At 48.4% G+C, this 20,975-nt stretch overlaps 1 protein-coding gene across 1 annotated transcript in view; it reads right to left on the reverse strand.

The window, feature by feature from the left end:
• Window positions 1-20,975, reverse strand: part of RAB6B (RAB6B, member RAS oncogene family) — a 60,853-nt gene that overhangs the window by 26,631 nt on the left and 13,247 nt on the right. The window contains exon 2 of the mRNA XM_026015539.2: window positions 7,340-7,398. Within this exon, the coding sequence (XP_025871324.1) occupies window positions 7,340-7,398 (59 nt within the window). The remainder of the gene's footprint in view (window positions 1-7,339; window positions 7,399-20,975) is intronic.

Below are 20,975 nucleotides of genomic sequence, written 5' to 3' on the forward strand. Positions count from 1 at the left end.
AGTGAAATTCTGCTTTTCTAGCCTCTCCAGGGGTTAAGGGTGACTGGGCGACCTAATTCTGGCTGGTTAAGACATAAGCTGCAGTCTGCTGGAGGGGGAGGAGATCCTAGGAAAGTTCTTGCTTTCTTTTCCTGCCTTGAATGCAGAGATGATGTCTGGAGCAACAGCCAGCCCACATGCAGATAAGAACCCACACACCAGAAAGAGGAACAGAGTGAGAGCAAGAGCGCAGGGAGTGACAGCATCACTGTGCAGCCGTGCCACCTCAAGTCCCACTGTGACCGCTTGTACCTGGAAAACCTCACCCTCTCTTCTCAAGCCACCATTAGTCAGTTTTCTGTACTAGGAGGTAACCACATTCCTAATTTGTTATATGCTCAATAGATGAGAGAGAGAAAGGACAGAGGAGAGGTGGAGAGAAAGAAAAGATGTTAGAGCAAGACCAGGTCTGCCCTCAGTCCAGAACTCCAGAAGGAGCACGTGGATGACCAGCGGTACTCCGGTGGGTCTCAGAGGGCCAGGTCATGTTGCCAAGATGCCTGGCATTCAGGGGGATTTCATTGTATGACTGTCGCCTCATATTTTGACCACAGAACTTAATGTCTGCAAAGGTGGAACTCCACTCTATGAAAATAAAATCATCATGTTGCTAGAATTAAGTTAGGACTAGAGTTCAGTGTTTTGCCAGAAGCACAGCAGCATCTGGCAGAGTTGCCAAGCACTGCCCAGGTGTAAGCACAGGGATGGCTGGGAGGCCCATGATTTCCTAGCAGGACACTTTGTTAGTAAGCTCTTGTCAGCTTCATTTCATCACTATCGACCTAGTTGGCAGGAGAGTTGCTGCTATTGCCTTCAATTTTCTGTGTTTTGGATTTTTTTTTTTAAAGATTTTATTTATCCATGAGAGACACAAAGAGAGAGGCAGAGACATAAGCAGAGGGGGAAGCAGGCTCCCTGCAGGGAGCCCGATGCAGGACTCGGTCCCAGGACCCCGGGATCACAACCTGAGCCAAAAGGCAGACGCTCAACCACTGAGCCACCCAGGTGTCCCTCAATTTTCTGTTCTGTTCTGCTTCTCTATATGGTGTATAGTAATGCACATCTGTGTCAACAGTACTTCTGGCCTATGATTTTCCATCATCTAGATTTTAAGACTGATGCGAGCTATGGTCTAAATACAATTTAACCACATTTTTAGTGCTAAAGTTTGAGGCAACTGGTCTAGATGAAATAGGGGTTAAATCCTATCCAAATAATTCCCAGGGCAAAAGAGAATGCAGTACTAAGAAATGGGGATGCTGGTCCAAGGTCTCTGAGCTAAGTGACAAACCTGGGATTGGAACCCAGGCCTCCTCTGCATGTGGCATCATTCTGAAGGAGAAAGAAAGAGTTGAGGTAAAAGGGAAAATGTTGAATCCTTGTCCTTGGTATGTGACCTCACTCTGACCACCTCAACCAGGGGCAGAAGATCCTATCCCTGTCTCCCCCAGGTATTGCGTGGTTACCTGAACATCACACGGGGACATGTGGCATCTTAGATTCTGTGGAGAAAGGCCCCTCTGTCTGCTCCTCCTTTCTGTATACCAACCCACAAGACTCATCAGTTCCTAGGACTCTGGGGATCCAGATTCTGTGCAACCACTGGAGGGTCTACCCCATGTAACATTCTCAAACACTTTCACTTGGCTGTTCCATCAGCCTTTCCTACTCAACTCTTCATTTTCATTTGTGCTGATGGCATTGAGAGTCTTCCAGGGTGTCTGGACAGAAACCTAAGACCCACCCCGGCCTCTCCCTCTTCTGCACCCTAAGACCCTCGGTTCACTCATTCCTTTCACTGCCCTGTGGTGTTTCTGTCCTCAACCCAGGCTCCTCACTTAGCTCCCATGCAGCCCTGCATTAACTGCTCCATCACACTTCTCTATGCCCTGCCCTGTCACACGCAGCTGCATCCAAGTCTATGTGGGCCCCACCTGCAACTGTCCCCTCTGCCCCAGCCCAGTGCTCCACATCTGTCTCCTACAAAGTCTGAAATCTTCGATCCCACCAGTGCCTATAGTAGGAACCCTCAACAGCTTTGTTTCCTGCCTTACAAGCCCAAGCCCCTCTGAGCTTCCAGGGCCTGCCACAATCCCAACCGTCTGTGCCCACTTATCCACGAGGCATGGCAGGCTAAGAGCCTAGGGCCTATGGTACTTTCAGGGGACCACGAAAATATTTAACTTTTAAATTTTAATTCCTTTTAAAATCAAGATAAAAATGAATATAATAATAATAAATATATAATAATGAATCTAGTATGGATTATATATTCTTTTAACAAGTTATTAAATATAACTTCATATATATATATTTAATGAAGGAAGGAACAAAGAACCCATAAAGACAAAAGTGTGTAAGTCCCATGAACATGAAAATGCAGCCTGCCAATAATCCATCCAAAGGCCCCACTCTTCCCTTCCACTGCAGTAGGCAGGCCCCTCCCCGTCATACACACACACAGTGCTGGACCATCACACTTTGGACTTCCACAAATGCTTCTCCTTCAGCACATAATCATTCCTCCCTCCAGCGCAGCTACAGTCAAATCGTCCCTCACTCTCTCCAGGAAGACTTCTGTGTCCACTAGAACAGCCACTGATCCCTGCCTTGTCTGAAGCTCCAGATGGTGCTGAGGCCCAGGCCAGAAGCTCTGGTCCCTGATGGGATCAGACTGGGGGTGCCATAATGGGTTGAAAATAATGATCCACCCCAAATTCATGCCCACTTGGAACCTCAGAACATGACATCTGGAAATAGGGTCTTTATAAATGGAATTAGTTAAGAATCTCAAGATGAAAAATCATTCTGTATTTAGGGTAGGACCCTAAATCTAACGACTGGTGTCCCCACAAGAAGAGCAGACTACACAGAAGCTCAGTGAGAAGGCCACATGAAGACAGAGGCAGAGACTCTAGCTCTGCAGCCTCACAACAGGGGCTGCAGCCACAGCTGCCAGAAGCTGGGGGGAGGCCCAATGAAGGACTGTTCTCCCAGAGCCTCACAGGAGCCTTCAGAGTCCCTTCAGAGGAACCCAGAGCCTTCAGCCTTGGTCCTAGACTTCTGGCCTCCAGAACAGTGAGAAACAAAATTCTGTTGTATAAAACTACTCAGTTTGTGACAATTTGCTATGGCAAAACCCAGAAAACCAATCCAGAGCCCAGAAGTGAGAGGAAAGCCTCGGGGCAGAGCAGTTGGCAACTATGGTGCAGATCACTGAGGGGGTGCAGGTCCCTCAGGCAACCCCTTGGCCTGTGCCGGCACAGCGGACACACCTGTTCTGTTCCTTTCCCAGAGGTTCCGTGGGATCCTCGGAGTGATCCAGCACAGGCAAAGCCTCCCAGTCCCTTAGGAGTGGTCCTGTACTCCTGGAACAGCTGAGTAAGCTCCGGCAGGTGGGGGCCTCTCCCAGAAGCAGCCCCTTAGGTTAGTGTCTCCTAGGTTGTGCTGCTGTAGGAGATCTAAGAATGGGCCACTGGCTCAGGCCTTGGCTAAAAGTTCATTTAAATCACCTCAGAGATTTAAAAAATGCTACTGTCTGACCCATCCTGTGAATCTCTAGGCCATCTCCCCTGTAGGTGATGCTAATGTATGGCCAAGACAGAGAGCCCATGAAGGACCTATGAGAAGCCCCAGAAGAGTGCTGCTTCCAAATCCTGGCCTCTCATCCCAGTGGCCACCTGCAGATGCGTGAAACCTCCCATCATGGTGCTAGTGCAGGTTTTAAACAGGTAGCCTAAGGACTAAGCCTGCAGATGTGTTTCATGTGGCCTACACAGAAGATCAAGTCTCATCACAGTGCAGGTACCAAAAGGTGTCTTCTACAACTACTTTTGAAAGCAATGTTTTAGTTGGTGTTTTATACAAGAGAATTATTGTAGACGTTAATCTCACCAGGCTGAAAGTCTTGATTTTTGGCTTCTTCAGGTGGGTAGATTTAGATGAGGTAAAGGGAGGGGTGGTGAGAGGCTGGTTAGTAAACATGCCAAGAGGAGAACAAGGATGTGCAAGTGTGTATGTAGCAGGGGTAGTGCCAGGCAAGAGGTGGCAGGGGACCTGCTCTCCTGAGGCGTGCCAGCTGACAAGGTGGCCTCTCTCCGTGGCCTGCCAGGCAGACAGGACCCTTCCAAGAGGTGGAACAAGGAAATCCAACTCTGCACAACCCTGGTCTTCACAAGACCTCACGCCAGCCTCTTAGGGCCTCAGGCTTGTTCAGCCCCAGATGGAGAGAGGGCTCACTGACTGCCACCCAGGCTGAGATTTGACACCCTCTGCCCTCCATGCCCTGGCTGAAGGCAGGGCCAGATTCTGCAGCCAGGTCATCTTCTCCCACTGTCCCTCCAAACACAGAGAAGGCATGTGACAGACATCTGTCGTCAGAATGAGTAAATGAGGGACACGGAGGAGAGACAGCGCCTAAGGCACACAAAAGGATGGGAGAAAGGGAGGAAGGATCCTGTCCAGGGAACTGAGCATCTTAGCTATGCGAAAGTGAGGGGCCCTGCCGGCTAATGTAGTAGATGTTTGAGGGGGTTGGTTGAGGAGTGGTCAGGGACAACTAGGAACATTCCCCAGAGCCCTTGGGGATCTTGTCTACTTCCCAAATGTCTCTGCCACCATGTTAAGAAAAACAAAATAATACCATTTCCCCCTCTCTTTCTCCAGAGAGTTCATTAAAATGGCCTATGTGTACACAGAATTGGATCCCTGGCCTCCCAGCCTAATTACCATCTTAAAGAGCATTGGGAAAGAAATTCTATCTGCTGCAATAACAAAGTCAAAAAAGTCCACAGTGGTGAAGGTCTTGCTTCCCTTTGGGTTTTCTCCCCTTCTCACCAAGACATCTGGCCCCTGAGGCTTCTCAGCCTGGTGGGTTCTCAAAACCAAGGCAGAGGATGCCTCTCCAAGCCACTCTGGTACCAGCAGGCACTTGACATCACCAGCTATGGCCAGACCCTGTGCTGGGCCTATGAATGGAGGAGCAGATCTGACAGGTCCTGGCTTCAGCCAAACAGAGACCGTCCAAGAAGCCAGAGCACACTGGAGTTCCTGTGGAACTGGGAGACTAAAGGAGACCTGAGGACAATGTGCCAGGGCAGAGAGGGCCGTGGCAGAGAGAAGAGAGAGGGCCCCATATGCAGAGCAAACAAGTGCTCAGAGCCTTGATGAGTCAGAAGAATTTTTCACAGCTAAGGAGAGGAGGAGGAAGGTCATTCCAGCAGAGGTAACACTATGAGCCAAAGTATGGAGGGCGTGACTGTTTGCCCGTGTGGGGGGCAGCTAGCAGAGACGCCTGCTGGATCACAGGATGTGGGGCAAGCGGAGGCAGTGGGAGAGGACACTGGAGATGGAGGTAGGAGGAGATTCTGAGAAACTCGAAGGACATGAGGGGGAGTTGAGGCCTTGATCCATGCCCATGAGAATCACCAGTCACTGCAAAAGCCATATATGCTGCTACCTACTGTCAAGAACAGTAGTCAGCCAAGAGTCCCATTGTTTTCAATGGGACACCAACAAGAGGCATTATAAATAAATTCGTATTTTTTTAAAAATCAATCAAAATAATATCTGGAGGTCATTCACACACAAACACATGCACAAACACAAATAAATGAATACCCAGGCTTTCAGAACTAAAGTCTGTTAGAACCATAATCTCGAAGGAAGACTGATGTGGGAAGAGGCCCCCTTATGGGGAGGAGGCCCCGGCAAGCCTGCTATTGTACAAAGTCATACAAAGCCCTGCAGAGAGAACACAACGAAGACCAAGTGTGGCCAAGATAGACACTCTACAGCCTACGACCTGGGTCGTGCAGAGAGTTCAGGGCCCCTCTCCCAGAGAGCCTAGTGGGGTGTGAAAACCAAGGCAGAGGATGCCTCTCCAAGCCACTCTGGTGCCAGCAGGCACCTGATACCACCAGCTATGGCCAGGCCCTGTGCTGGGCCTATGAATGGAGGAGCAGATCTGACAGGTCCTGGCTTCAGCCGCACGTTCTTACCCACTGTTCCCAAGGCCGCTAGTTGTCTGGTATTTCAGACACAGCAGAGGAAAAGCAGGGAATGAGAGGGGGCAGAAAGAGTGGCTGTATTGGAGGCAAAAGCAATGACTGGTCCAGAGGGGACAAGACCAAAGAGCAGACATAGAACGGTAATCTGCACTGAGCTGTGCTCTGCATCCTCTCTAAAGCCAGGGAAGCAGAGGGACCTCTTAGCACAGAGCTCCCCAGTTTGTGCTGTAAATACTTGCCCTCTGAGGACTCAGGAACAAAAGGATTCCATGATCAAACACATCTGGGAGATCCTGACACCCATATCCCTCTTTCAGCAAATCAAAACCATGTATCGATGTAGTAAAAGTCTTGAGAAATCCTGCAATGGAAAAGTCGATTGGCTTTAGTTTACCAGTGTTCCCTAAATCTGTATAAGCACTGAGCCTTCATACCTATCTTTTCTTCTGGAGTAACACCAGCTAACATCTTACAGAACTAGTAACTAGTATCTTACAGAATTCACTAGCTTAGAAAAATTATTATTTGTCCCTTTGTTACGGAAGACGATATCTTTTTTTATTCCTTAAACATAGTTGAGATGATTAAATTTGGTGCCTTCTGCAAAAAGCTATAGTTGCAGGGGAAATTCATTTCATCTGCACATACCTCCTGACTCACCAGTAATTTCAGGAGAGTGATATGTTATTGACACCGAGGAGCTCAGTCTTTGGGCCAGCTGGAGCCACCTCTGGGCCACTGGTTGGCCCCAAACCACTCCTGAGAGCCAGAAGCCATGGAGCTCACTCTGTCCAGCCTCCTGCCCATGCACAGCAGTGGAACCAGCCTCTCCAGGAAGGAAGTGCCTTAGCAACAGTGCATGCGTGCAGGGTCCAGCAAAAATAACCATGCTTGAGGAGCAAGTTCTCTTACTGCTCTAATTTTCATCTCCCTCATTTTACATCTTACCTATCCACTCTCCTCTACATGATGACCCTGCACATAACCAAACACTGCCCATGGGGAGCAAAAGAACAGAGACTAAAATGTGTCTTCTCTCTGTTTTTACAATTTTCCTCTTGAAAGTGTTTCTTTTACCAAGGTTTGGATTTTCAAAAGGGCTTTGGGTCTTCACTGGACTGAGGCCAATGCACAGATGGAAAGGTCTTCTGAGCAGAACAGATGCCCAGGGACCCCAGGACCATTGTGCGCGCGTCCAGCATTAGAAGACCTTGAGAGAGGCCAGCATAGTCTCTGGGCAGCCATTCTGGCTGCAGACATGGTGGGGGAGGCATGAGCACCCAGAACCTCACCTGGTATGTGTTGTCGAAGCTGTCGTACATGAACCGTGTGATCAGAGACGTCTTCCCGACTGCAAAACAAGAAGAGAGGGGTTCAGCTGTAACACGTATGCTAGACTCCTCTAAACACATGTCATGTGAAGCAAACAGATAAGGAAACGAAAAAGCCTAGAGGAAAGGATGAAAAGTGGAAACAGAAGCAGGAGACAGACCCTTGGACAGGGACCCCGAGGAGAGGTGGCCAAGTCTCCACTGGGTGGGCTGTAGGGGAATTCTTGTCCAGGAACAAGCAGGAGGCCTCTCCCATCCCTAGAATTCTCACCACCCACACCGGGTCTTCCTTGATCTCCAAGAGTCTGAATGAAGCAAGAACCATATATGAAGAATCAGAGCAAGTCAGAGTGTAACACAAGATGCTCCTCTGGCTTGGGCCCATGTTCACCTGGAAATACTGCCTTGCCACTGGGCACACACTGGGAGGGTGGCATGCTCTTTTCTTCCCACTCAGCCTGGGGACTAGTAAGGAGAGTGGTTTTCCAAGGAACTGGGGGGAAGTGGAAGTAAATGGGCTATCCCCTAATGTCTCAAGGGCAGGAGTATTTTTTGTAGTGTGTGCCTGACAGTCTAGCTACTTGCAGGAGATTTAACATCCTTGGACCTTGCCAGATGAATGCTAGCAGGATCCCTAGTCACTGTATCAACCCAGGACCCCCCTCCCACATTTGCAAATGCATTCTAAGGGGCAGTGTCACCCCCAAACAAGAACCACTAGCATAGTTGAGAGAAACGAGGCAGTCTCTTGGGAATTCCACAAATGCTGCTAATTTCCCAAACTGCAGGACTTGCCTTCTAACCTAACCCTGTGCAGGTCCCCTGGGGCCCAGAAGTAAGGGAAATGCCTACCGCGGCATTTCCCATTATCTGGGAGGGGAAGAAGGGTGACCAAAGAACATCTGTTGGGTCAGGCCCAGCGAGGAGTGCTTCTCTACACTGTCCCATCAAGTCTCTGCCATGGGTCTGGGAGGCTCAGACAGAGACTGGCCCAGCTGAGAGTGGCTCAGAGCCCCTCCCGCTCTGTACTGCTGGAGACAGACAACCTTGGCAGGGAAAACAAAAGAGCCAGCACCTGCAGGTTCTCCAGCCTGCAGCCCCTTGATTCTTGGATGGGATGTCCACAGGCTGGGCTTAGTGGCGTGGCTGTGGTCACTCTGTGGATGGAGCAGGGCAACCCAATTTGGCAACTCTGGGAAAGGTCCTTTACCAGCTGTGAAGCCTTAGTAGTACACCATTTAAGAGATAAGCAACTGTCTTCCAAAAGCCACATTTCTAAGGGAAAGATAATCATCTTCTAGGCAAAAGGGACATCTGACAGACTCCTGTGGCAAAACTTAGAAGGCCCCACCTCTGACCCAGATTTGACTAGCTGGACTCAAATCCTAGCTGAGGTGCTGTTTAGCTGTGTCATTTTGAGGTGGTCAGGACCGCTCCTCTGGACCTCTGTTCCTCATTTTAAAATGGGTACAATAACATCAAAGACTTCAAAGAACAGTGATAAGAATTAAATAAAAGTGCCAGGCACAAAGGAAATGCTTAAAAGTGGAAGGAGGTGGCAGGTAACTGACATACTGAGATAATTTCCAGAAGATCAGATTTAAAACAAAAACAAAAACAAAAACAAAAACAAAAACAAAAACAAAAACAAAACTACCATAGCCACTGGCTTGACCTTGTCCATCATGTCTCTTCATTTGGCTGTTTCTGATTTGCATCCTTTAAAATAAAACTAAAAGCATAAGTAGAACACTTTCCTGAGTCCTGTGAGTTGTTCAGGTAAATTACAGAACCTAAGGAGGGTCATGAGAACCCCCTGAATTTGCAGCCAGTTGGCCCGAAATGCGGTGTCCTTGGGAGCCCACTTGTAGCTGGCACCTAAGTGGGGGGGCCATGCCCTTAAACCGGGGGTCTGATGCAGTAGTGCCAGGTCATATACCAGCTGGCATCACAATAGCCACATTTCTATTCTGAACATCTCTGGGGTGAGCAGTAACACAGCCACAATCTCTTCTAATCTAACTTGGAAACTGATAGGTATTAGTCTGTTAAGTGCTTTCCAAATGCTTTAAATCTCCTCTTAACTTTCACATGAAGGTGAGAAGTAGAGGTTTCCCACACAGAAAGGCCTCGCTGCAAAGTGCTAAGGGGACCACAGAGTGAAATCCTGAGCCAGCAAGAGGCAGACAAAATTGAAGACAACACAGCATCCTCCTTTTCCAAAAGATAGTGGAAAATTATCACCTCCCCAGGAAGAGAGGGATCACAGGGTCCACTAGTAATTTCTTCAGGTGGTGACACACTGCATCTCATATCTCGGTGAGGGGCAAGCATCAGGGAGCAGGATAGGGAGAAGGAGGGATGGCACCAGTTCTCTTCCTGTGATGAGTTCTTCCCTGGGACAGCTGAGCAGGCAGGGAGGTGAGACCACAGAACTGCTAAAAGTAACTAGGAGGGCAGGAGGTCCATGGAGTGGCTGAGAACTTAGAAATCCCTGCAAGGGTTTCTATGGCCAAGTCACCCCATCTCGAGACAACATCCACTGGCAGTGGGTGAGCACTGGCTCACAGGGTGACTACTAGGTGGAAGAAGGAGGTTCCAGGACAACAAGTTGTTCACTGGGGCTGTGCAGGAGGAACTTTTAGGTGTGCAGTCCTGCCAGTATTTCCTGAACATTCCCACGATAACCATGATGGGCAGCACATGCCTTCTGTATTTACAGAGTGTGTTCCTGGTACGTGCCAGGCACAGATTTGCTTGACAGCAGTGAGCAGAAGACATGAGACCCTTACCCACCAGAAGCTTGTGGGAATTTTGTGCTTGCAGCAACCCTGCACTAACCATAACATGGTTTAGGCCTCAACTCTGAAGCAGGTGCTCACATCATCCTCATTTTATATATGCAAGGGGACAGGAGTTGACAGCTATTTACCCAGGGCCCGACTGAGTGGGGCCAGGTAGAGGGCTGGCCTGACCAGGGAACAAGCTCCTCTCCCTGACTCTCTTCAGCATCTTGGGGTCACACTGGGTCTCCAGATTCTTATAAGTCATTGCTGCCACCACCACTATCACAGGACTCTGGAAATGGCCCCACCAAACCACAGCACCTTTTCCTTGGGACTAGATAAAGGCAGGGGGCTTTTCCCCACTGGGGCCAGTCTGGAAGGTCAGAAACTGGGAAGTGAGGGACACAAGGCAGGGCTCAGAATGTACACGTGAGTGGGCTTGAACACCTGGGGCCCAGCACCCCAACCGAGGCCTGGACCGAATGACAGGTTCATTACTGATTCCCTGCAAACAAGAGTAATTTCCTACTCTTCCTCCAGACCCATCTTTCTCATTTCTCAGAGCAGAAGCCCACCCTCTTCCCTGCCTGAGAGCTTCTCCAAGACCACCCTCACTGTCCACAGCGGCCAGGATAATGTGGCTCAGACCTTCCACAACTGCCCAGGGGGCAGGAGGGTTGGTGGGGAAAGGTCTGGGAACCTGCAAACGGAGAGCTCGCATCGCCCACCTCCTGGGCCATCCTATTCTCAGTCTCATTGTGAAGGGTGGCAGGACAGCTGCAGCCATCACCTGACTGGGTACTACCACTGCGCCAAAGGCGGGGGAGGCCGGAGAGGGGCAGCGGCATCGTGCAGTCGTGCAGTCGAGCAGCTCCTGCTGCCTCTGGGAGCTGTCCTCCCCTCGCAGCTCTGTTCTCAAGGTCATGCTGTCCCACATGCCTTCTAACAGCAGCTCTTGGACACCACTGCAGCAACGCAGAGCTTTTTCTGAGGACAAAGATTCAGCTCTACTGGCAGGATTAGATTAAATAAGCAGGCATATCGTTACTGAGCTCTTCTCACTGCTCACGGCTCAGCAATATCTTCTGGTAGTTTAGTCCCACATGATTAAACAGGGAGATGCATTTTTCCTCTTTCAACCAAATGAGGGTGAGAAAATTCATTACTGAGCAGGAGTCCTTACAAAGAAGGAGACGGACTCTCTTACTGGGCTTCTACTCGATGCCAGACAAGCACTTACTGGTGCTTAACTTAGGTTCCCTCATTGAATCCTCATCACGATCCAATGAGTTAGTTATTGTCAACAAGGTCACAGGGCTGGTAAGCACTGGAGCTGGCGTGTAAACCCAGATCTGATGCCACTGTCCATGCTGCATGCACAATGCTATGCTGGTTTATGGAAAGGTCTGACCAGCAGCAAAGCAGGAGATCACAAAAGTCAGGAGCCCAGGTGGCTAGGCAGTCAGAAAGGCCACAGGGAGGAGGCAGTCACTGAGCTGTGGGAGGGTGAGGTGAGAGAGAATGGGTGTTCCAGGCAGAGGGAACAGTGTGAGGAAAGGCACAGAGGCAGAGACACAAAGGCCATGATAAGGGACAGGAGGCAATAGTCCAGGGAGAGCAGAAACGTGTCTAGGAGCCATGGGGAATACATGTGGAGGTCTCCACATCTGAGTTTTATCTCAGGGAAAATGGAGCCCGACCAGTGTGTGAAGAGAGGCCCGAGTGGCAAACACTGTTCAAGGAAGCTCCTTGTGGCCAGCAGGTTGATTTAAGCCAGACTCTATCTCTGGTGCCAGCTGTGGACAGAGGGAAAGAAAGAAGGGAAGGCAGAGAGGGGCAAAGCCAGCAGGGCAGGGAACACACCAAGGACCATGGACTCTCTCCCAAGGGTGGTAGCAGCTTCTGAAGGGTCTTAAGTAGAGAGACGGTAGAAACAGGTGCGGCCATTCATAACTTCCATAATGGTACTCCCCATCCTCATGCTCTTTTTATAATGTGCCACTGATACTTGTCTAGGGGAAGGCCTGTGACTAGGGCAGAAATGGATGGTGCTGTGACTCTCAAGGGCTAGGTCAGGAAAGGTGGCACAGCCTGTCCGAGTGCTTCTGCTCCCTCACACTCTGGACGCTGTCCCTTCAACCCAGCCGTGCCATTCTGTGAGGAGGCCCAAGGCAGCCAATGTGAGGAAGGACCACACAGAGACACTGACCTGGCAAGAAATGGAGGTCCCCACCAGCAGCAGACCTGTGGGCGAGGGGGCCTTCCAAGCACTCCAGCCCCTGGCCTTGGAACCATCAGCTAATGCCCAGTGAAACAGAAACATTCTTTCCCTGCCAGGATCTGCCCAAACCATACAGATTCCTAACCAAAGGAAATATTCACATTGTCTTTGCCACTGAGTTTTGTGGTGTTTGTGATATAGCATTAGGTAATCAGAGCAACAGATCTGTGCTTTAGGAAGAAAACTTAACACCGCTTTGGGCAGAAGGGGCCAGACTGGGGGCAGGAGTCCAGCGAGAGACAGCAGATCTCAGTGAAAGCAGAGGCAGTGGGGTTGGAGAGAAATAGAGCTGGGGATGGCAAGGTCTAGTGACTGGTCGGATGCAGAGAAGAGCCCAGGACACCTCCCTGTCACCTGGCTTTGTTACTAGCAGACAATGGAGTCACTCCTTAAGCCTAAGCAAACCGGATGAGGAGCAAGTAACTAAAATCACCTGGATTCAGGCCACCTATAAAAAACTGTCAGGCCAAAGCACAAATACCAGCACTAAATTCAGAGAGAAAACCATTAAAAAATTATTAGTAATAACTTTTCAATCTCATGAGCTAAATATTGAAGCTTATTTTTTTTATTATTGTTACTATTAAAAATAGTTATTTTCTTACCCAAGTGTGAGCTGCTAGCCCAGGGGTTTTGCAAGCCTGTCCAGGTGGGCTCAGCCCCATACATCCTGGGAATTCCACTAGTGCAATGTGGACTGAATGCCAGCCCTTCACAATCAGCTACCAGCACCCACCTGGACCTCACTCCACCGGCCTCCCGTGGGCCCCGGTCCCCATCTCAGTGGCGGGTCCCAGATACGTAGATTTTTTTTACATTTGGGTGGCTTCCAGGTAGCCACAGAGGTCTCTCTAGCCACTCAACAAACAGCCATTAGGGGCTTACTCTGTGCCAGGCCCATGCTGGGCACAGAATTCTCAGCGAGACAGCAGGTGCTCTTCTGCTCTCCCCAGCAGCCCTGCTCCCGTGGTGGAGCTATTCGAGTGCACACTCTAAAAGTGCCAAGCAACTTGGGAGGGGCTGCTGAGAACCAACCAGAAGGCAAGGTCACTCCGCTGGCAAACTCAATGGTCTCCTGAAGGAGGTGGCCATTTGGGCTGATTAACGGGATGGAGTGTCAGGGGGAACAGTGTCCCCAGGGGAGGGACTGAATGGAGCTGGTGATGCAAGGCTGAGGTATCCTCTGCATAGAGCGGTCACTCACACTTCTCCAAGGCTGCCACGTGAAGCCAAACTCTTCCACGGCTTTGGGGTCAGTGGCTATGAGGGCTCCTGGGGTTGGCTTGTGCCCAGGCAACATGCTGACAGCTGATTGGGCCCTGAGCCCCCAGACTCTTGCTCTAACACTGTCTCCCTCCAGGAAGGACCCCTCTCCATCCTGTCATTTCCACAGCAGGTGTGGGTGTGGTGGAGAGATTGCTGAGAGGGCCAGGAATGGGGAAGAATATGAGGGAGGGCACAAAAAGTTAGCTGGAGACTTTGTGGAAGGTCTGGCAAGACCTGGAAGAGCATGAACTGTGCACCGGGTAGCCCTCTTGCTGGGTTAAGCCAGAACCTTGGCCCATAATCTGTTCTAAGTGACACAACCACATTTACTGCCCACACCAGGTATAGGACCCTGCTGGACAGACAGTGGGGTTCCATCTGGTCCTCCTTGGGGCCAGAGAGCTAGGCCCAGAGTGGGAGGGTGGAGGCAGGAAAGACTTAGGAAGAACCTCCTGCCATTTCTCGGCTACAAGGCAGGCCGCCCGCCTCTTTGATACCTGTGTTTTTAGGAGAGCAGTCCTCATGCCAGGGAAAGGTCCCTGCATCCTTGGCCCATAGCCAGGTCTAGGTCAGAGAATGTCTGCAGCTGTCAGAAGGTCGCCCTTGGCACTAAAAAGGCACATCTGCTTCCCAAGGCTGAGGTTGGGCCCAGGTGACTCAGGTATTCTGGTGGTTCAGTTTTCAGAACACAAGCGGGAAAAACTGTATGAGTGCTGGTGTGGGCCTCCTGCTGAAGGGTTCCATCCCTGCCCAGCAGCTAGGAAGGAGGCCAGGCTATCCTGGGCCAGTATCCCTGCTCTGCAGGGGCCTGGGGGGAGGACTCCGCTGTCCCCCTGCACCCCCATACCCATATAGTTCCCCATTCTGGCCTGACCATGAGGTACACAGCCTCGGGGCTCTACGATGATGAGAGGAACCGGTGAGACACCAGTTACTGTCTGACCCTTGTTTCCTTTTGTGCTGTTTTCACAGAACAGAAAAGCCTGCTCTAACCTTCCCATAAGGTTGACAAGCCTGGAGGGCTAGGGGCCAGGCCCCCCCACCCACACCCACCCTGCCACCCCGTGTTCAGAAAGGCAGCTCCAAACCAGGGCTTTGCCAGCCTCTACCTAAGCCCTGAGGGGCCAGCTGGCTCACTGTAGGCTAAATGAGGAAATGTGAAAAATCCCATTTCAAACCGTCCCCCAAAAGACTCAGACAGTAATTAAGAAATATGCAAAGCTCTTCATTGGACACTTTAATTAAGTGTGTTAATTCCCTCTGACAGAGGCTGCTCAGCCACCTGGGCCTTACTAAGGGACCCAGGGAAGACAGAACAGAGGAGGAGGAGGAAGGGAGTGGGTGGAGGGGTTGGCAGGACAGTGCCAGGCGCTGGCTTGGCCGAGGCCTTTTCTCCTGGTCAGTTGGGAACCTGACCTGTTCCTGACCCTCTCACTTACCCACTGTCCTCCATCCCTCCCTGTCTTCTCTGTGCAAGCCCAGCAATCCTAGGAAAGCCCACTCTGAGTCAGGGGCATGGGGTGTCATCCCCTCCCTTAGCCCCTACCAACATACATCTCAGCTCTGCCATTCACTAGGCTAAGAGGTCATTACTCCAGTGAGGCCAGGCTAGATGGTCTTAAAGGCCTGCTTCTACTTTGGGGCTGGTGACAAAGGCTCACCAAGCCTGAAGTACAGCTTGATGGAAGCACTAACATGGGCTCCTTTCCTGTTTGGCCAGAGTTCTTCCAACCTTTGCGCTTTGTCAACCTTCAAACTTTTCATCCCATCGCCACCGCCAACCCCAACCAGCCAGGAGCCCTGAGAGCCTAAAAAGGGGTTGTTCCCTGGCTGTCTACTCTGGCAGGAGAGCCGAGGGGCACTGGAGCTAGGGATGGTGCACTGGCATGGAGAAGAGACTGTGCTGCCTGGCATGTGACTGCTGTGTACAAGAAGCACTTGCCTGGGCTAATCCCCCCGCCTTTTTTCTTCCAAAAGGATTTACTGGTTACTTTTGGAAATATAACTGTTTAAAATATCAGGATTCAGTAGTTAAGTATCAATAATAATATTGAATAGCCTCGAATCTTTCTGAATATCCTTCCTCTGTTTGAGGAGGTCCAAAGCCATCCACCCCAGTGTAGGAGTCTTTCTTGCAGCCATGTTGTAGGCATATGACCTAGGCTCTCCCATCAGACCCTCATGTGAGACTCTACCAGAAATGACCAACAGAACCTCTGGGTTCTGCACATGCAGGCAGCCTGAGGTGGGTTTCAACATCAGCTCTTGCCAGAACTCAGCACAGGAACCATGCCTCCTCCTAGATCAGTCCTGGTTGACTCAGACTGCTGCTCCAGGCCTGGTTCTCTGACCCTCTCAGAGACTCTGAACTTCCCAATCACTGCTCACATTCATTGTCTGCTCTGCTCAAATCAGCTGGATAGTAAGAACAGATATCTCTGCTTTGCAACTAATAATTCTGAGAGCATTATAAGGCAAAAGATAAATAAGCTAAAAAGATAAGGCTGGAATGAAGAGTTTGTTAAAAAAAAAAAAACACATATATATATAAATATAAAACATCTTACCCAACTCCAGAAGTCAGACCAAAAAATTACCTGAGCTCCTTGGCAGTCAAAGCAATAAACAACAAAACATAAGCCCCCTCAGACCAAAACAAACAAACAAACCTCATGACCAACTGTAAGATTCACTGTTCACTGTGTTTATGAGATAAACCAAACCAATTGTTAATACTGCACTTTTTATAAGAGTTGGACAACAGAAAGTTCCTCAAGAGTCTAGAGGGCATAAATCATGTAGCCAGTTAAATTTACATGCTAATACAATCAACTAGATGAACATCACTGATGAAAATCAAGGAGGATGCTAACCAGCCCCAACACCACCTGCCCAAGTCAGTGATCACAGTCATAAGCCCAGACCAGTGTCTCCTACAAATAAATGATTAAACGAAAAACCAAGGGCCTGGGACTTCAGCTTCTGATCAAGATGGAATAACAGGGACCAGACTTATCCTTCCACTTGAAACAATCAAAAGAAAGACAAAATACATGAAATGATGACTTCTAAGACATCGTACAGCAGACAATGAAGGACAGGAAACCTTGAGAGATACAAAACAAATGACATGAGCCCCACAACTATCCTCAAATTGTTGCTATGAGGACATTTCAGGCCACAGCACAGGAAGGATGGAGCCAGGTGGACTCCCTGAGTTGAAGAGGTAGTGCTGAGAGTCCAGAAAAACAAGGCAGCTAGAGTTCACAGGACAGAGTGCCTAAGAAGAGTGAGATGCATGGAGAGACAGAGAACTCCTGAACATCTTCAGTCTTCAGCTGACGATGGATCAGCAAATGTAGGGAAACTACCCAAGGCTGGGGAAAGTACCTGTTCTTACCAGCCAGAGTGGAAAGCCTCATCATTTATGGAACACTGGGCTGTGCCTCAGTACTGGGCCATAATCAGCCCCACTGTGGTGAGCGCCATTCCAGTCCCAGCTAACAAATCTTAGAATATTTATAGGAATACAAAAAACTATCCAATATCCACCATGGCAAAATTCACAATGTCTAAGACCTAATTAAAAAAATCACTAGGCATGCAAAGAACCAATAAAATAGATCTCTGATGAAGAAGAAAAACCAATCCATCAAAACCAGCCTCAAACAGACACAGATGTTAGAATCAGCAAAGACATTAAAAAATTGTTACAACTCCATTTTATGGGATGTGAGGGCGATCTGGCTGCAACATCTGTCACCCCATTGATTGCCAGGGTTGATTCAGCTGATCTGGCTGGCTAGGCGGGTGTCCCCTTCCTCCCTCACCGCTCAATGTGCGTCCCTCCCAAAGTTGCGCACTCGGTCAAAGAGGACAACCATCCCCAATAGAGGAGGACCGTTCTCCAGTCAAGGGTATACGAGTAGCTGCGCTCCCCTGCTAGAACCTCCAAACAAGCTCTCAACTCTATTTTATGTGTTCAAAAAGTTAAATAGAGATGTAGAAAACATTTAAAAAGACACAATGTATGGAAGTATGAGATTTATAATTTTTTCTCTTAAGTTGCCTGTATTTCCTTTTTATTTTTTAATTTTTATTTATTTATGATAGTCACACAGAGAGAGAGAGAGGCAGAGACACAGGCAGAGGGAGAAGCAGGCCCCATGCATCGGGAGCCCGATGTGGGATTTGATCCCGGGTCTCCAGGATCACGCCCTGGGCCAAAGGCAGGCGCCAAACCGCTGCGCCACCCAGGGATCTCCGAGACTTATAAATACATCATATGGGATTAACAAGAGATGAATCCCAGATTAACTGCAGAAGAAAGGATCAATGAATTTGAAGATACAGTAATATCTAAAATGAAACAAAGAAAAAAGTATAGAAATAAATGGCTGGAACCCCAGTGAACTGTGGAATGATGTCTAGTGGACTAACATATATGTAATTAAAGTCTCAAAAGAGGGCAGCCCCAGTGGCTTAGCGGTTTGGCGCCGCTGTCGGCCAGGGGTGTGATCCTGGAGACCCAGGATGGAGTCCCGTGTCGGGCTCCCTGCATGGAGCCTGCTTCTCCCTCTGCCTCTCTTTCTCTCTGTGTCTCATGAATTAAAAAAAAAAAAAAAAGTCTCAAAAGACTGGTTGTGGGGGAGTAATGAAAGAAAAAATATTTGAAAAAATAATTACTGAAAATATATGAAATTTGAAGAAAAATGTAAACACACAGATACAAAAAGTTCAATGCATCCCGGGCAAAGGAAATGTAAAAGAAACCACATCAAGGCACACCATAATGCATTTGCACAGATTCAGTGATAAAGAGAAAATCATAAAGGTAGCAAGAGAAAAAAGACACATTAGATACACAGAAACAAAGATAAGAAGATAACAGGTTCTCCTCAGAAAGAATGCATGCAGGAAGACAATGGAGCAATAGCTATAAAGTACTGAAAGAAACCTATTAACCTAAAACTCTGTAACTGGGCAGCCTGGGTGGCTCAGCGGTTTAGTGCTGCCTTCAGCCCAGGGCATGATCCTGGGGACCCAGGATCGAGTCCCATGTCAGGCTCCCTGCATGGAGCCTGCTTCTCCCTCTGCCTGTGTCTCTGCCTCTCTCTCTCTCTCTCTCTCTCTCTCTCTCATGAACGAATAAATATTTTTTTTAAAATAAAACTCTATACTTTCAGGTATATATTATTTAACATCTGTCAAAACCAAAGATAAAATAAAGACCTTCTCAAACATTCAAATACTGATAGATTTCATCACCCACAGATGCTCACGATGAGAAATGTGTCTCTAGAGAAAGAAATCCTCTAGGAGAAAGTGAAATGACATCAGATGGAAATGTGGATCTGCACAATGGAACGATGAATGTGAGGAATGTTTAATATATGGTAAAATATGTAATATTTATTTCATATTATTGAAAAATCTTTAGGGCACCTGGCAATCTCAGTTGGTGGAGCATGTAACTCTTGATCTCAGGATTGTGAGTTTGAGCCCCAGGGTGAGCACAGAAATTAGTTAAAAATAAAATCTTAAAAAAAAATATTTAAAAGATCATTGACTTTGCAAACAAAAATAACAACACTCTGTTGGATAATAGACCTACGAAAACATGGAAGAAAAAGTTTTTTGTTACCTTGTCAGAAACCATGCAAACTAGAAGAAAATGAAGTAACATTTTTGAAGTACTGAAAGAAAAATATTGTCAACACAGAATTCTATACCCAACAAAAATCTTTTAAAATTGAAGGTGGAAGAAAGGAATCAAATGCCAAAACAATTTGCCACTAGCAAACCTACAACACAAGAAAGAAAGTGCTTTGGGCAGAGGAGAACACTCACACTCATGTTTACATCACACATAGTACATGTGCTTAAAGTCTGACAGATCTAGATTTGAATCCTGTCTCTGCCACTTCTTTGCTGTGTGATCTTAAGTTAGTTACTATCCTCTCTGAGGCTCAGCTTCCTCATATGTACAATGTAGGCAGAAATGCCTAGCCTCACCTCTCATATTATGAATTCTATGAGAGCAGTAAAAAGTTAACATTCTGGGTGAAAGGCATTTGGAAGTCTGTACTATTCTTGCAACTTTTCTAAAGGCCTAAAATTATGCCAAAATAAAAAGTTAAAGGAAGAAAAATATGGTGATTTTTAAAAATTATGCACATACACACACACACACACACATACACACATCCATGTCTCTCAGATTCCTGGCACCTTCAGAAAATGGCTTATTCTGATTTATTAAACATACCAGTTAACATGAAGTTTTCCTAAGAAACCAGAATATAACTGTGCTTGACATCAACTTAGTCTTTTTTAGAAAACCAGAATCTAACTGGGAAGCTGCTGTGAGCCCTCCTAACCATGGGCCAGGAGACTGAGCAAGCCTGGACAAATGAGCTCAGTGGGCAGAGCCCAAGTGTAACCACCACGTGTGCAGGTGCATGGAGATCCATGCAAATACACACACACACTCAATCCAGTTAGGGACCAGTGTGTGTGGGAATTCTCTGATCCTTCTGGTGTCTTAGCTGTGAAACTGAGAACCCTATTAAGACAACATCTGCAGGACTTTCTTGACAATCACTTGGGACCTGGCCAGATAGTGTGTGTAGACTATAGAGCTCATCCCAACCACAACTAGTACACCTACTATTTGGACCTTCTATGCCTCACTGAGTCATCTCAAACACTCCTGTCAGCTTCAAAACGGTGCAGGGTCTCCCATCCAGGTCCCAAAGGCTGCACCAGCACCTGCTAGCTTTGAGTACTAGCCACCCTCCACTCCCTGCTCAGGTCAGGAGCCCCCACTGCCAGCACACACAGTGACCCTCTGGCATGGCTTCCCTCGTTAGCCAGACCAGGGTGGGCAGAATGGCCTGTGGCTCAGCCCAATCCCACTCACACCCTACACAGGCCAGTCATGTTCACATGCCTGAGTAGCTGCATGGGTGCTGTGAAAAATTAATTCATAGTAAGGATATGTATGTTTGTTTGAAAGGAGAAGGAAGCAAATGCTAAATTTCCACCACCAGCTGATCTTTTGACTAGGCTGGTGTTAATGCAATTTGGTAGTTTATTTAACTCATAGGAACTCTTGGCCCATCCACAGCATGGAGTTTGGCAAAGTCACATACATGCTCATGTTTATCCTTTCTTCCAGAAGCAAACTGCTGGTGTCATCAAGGGCAAAAGCCTCATTAACAGGGAGGGAAGAGTAGGGCAGTGAGAATAAGAAGGCAGTGTT

This window comes from Vulpes vulpes, chromosome 11 (genome assembly GCF_048418805.1).
Source record: "Vulpes vulpes isolate BD-2025 chromosome 11, VulVul3, whole genome shotgun sequence".
NCBI lineage: Eukaryota > Metazoa > Chordata > Mammalia > Carnivora > Canidae > Vulpes > Vulpes vulpes.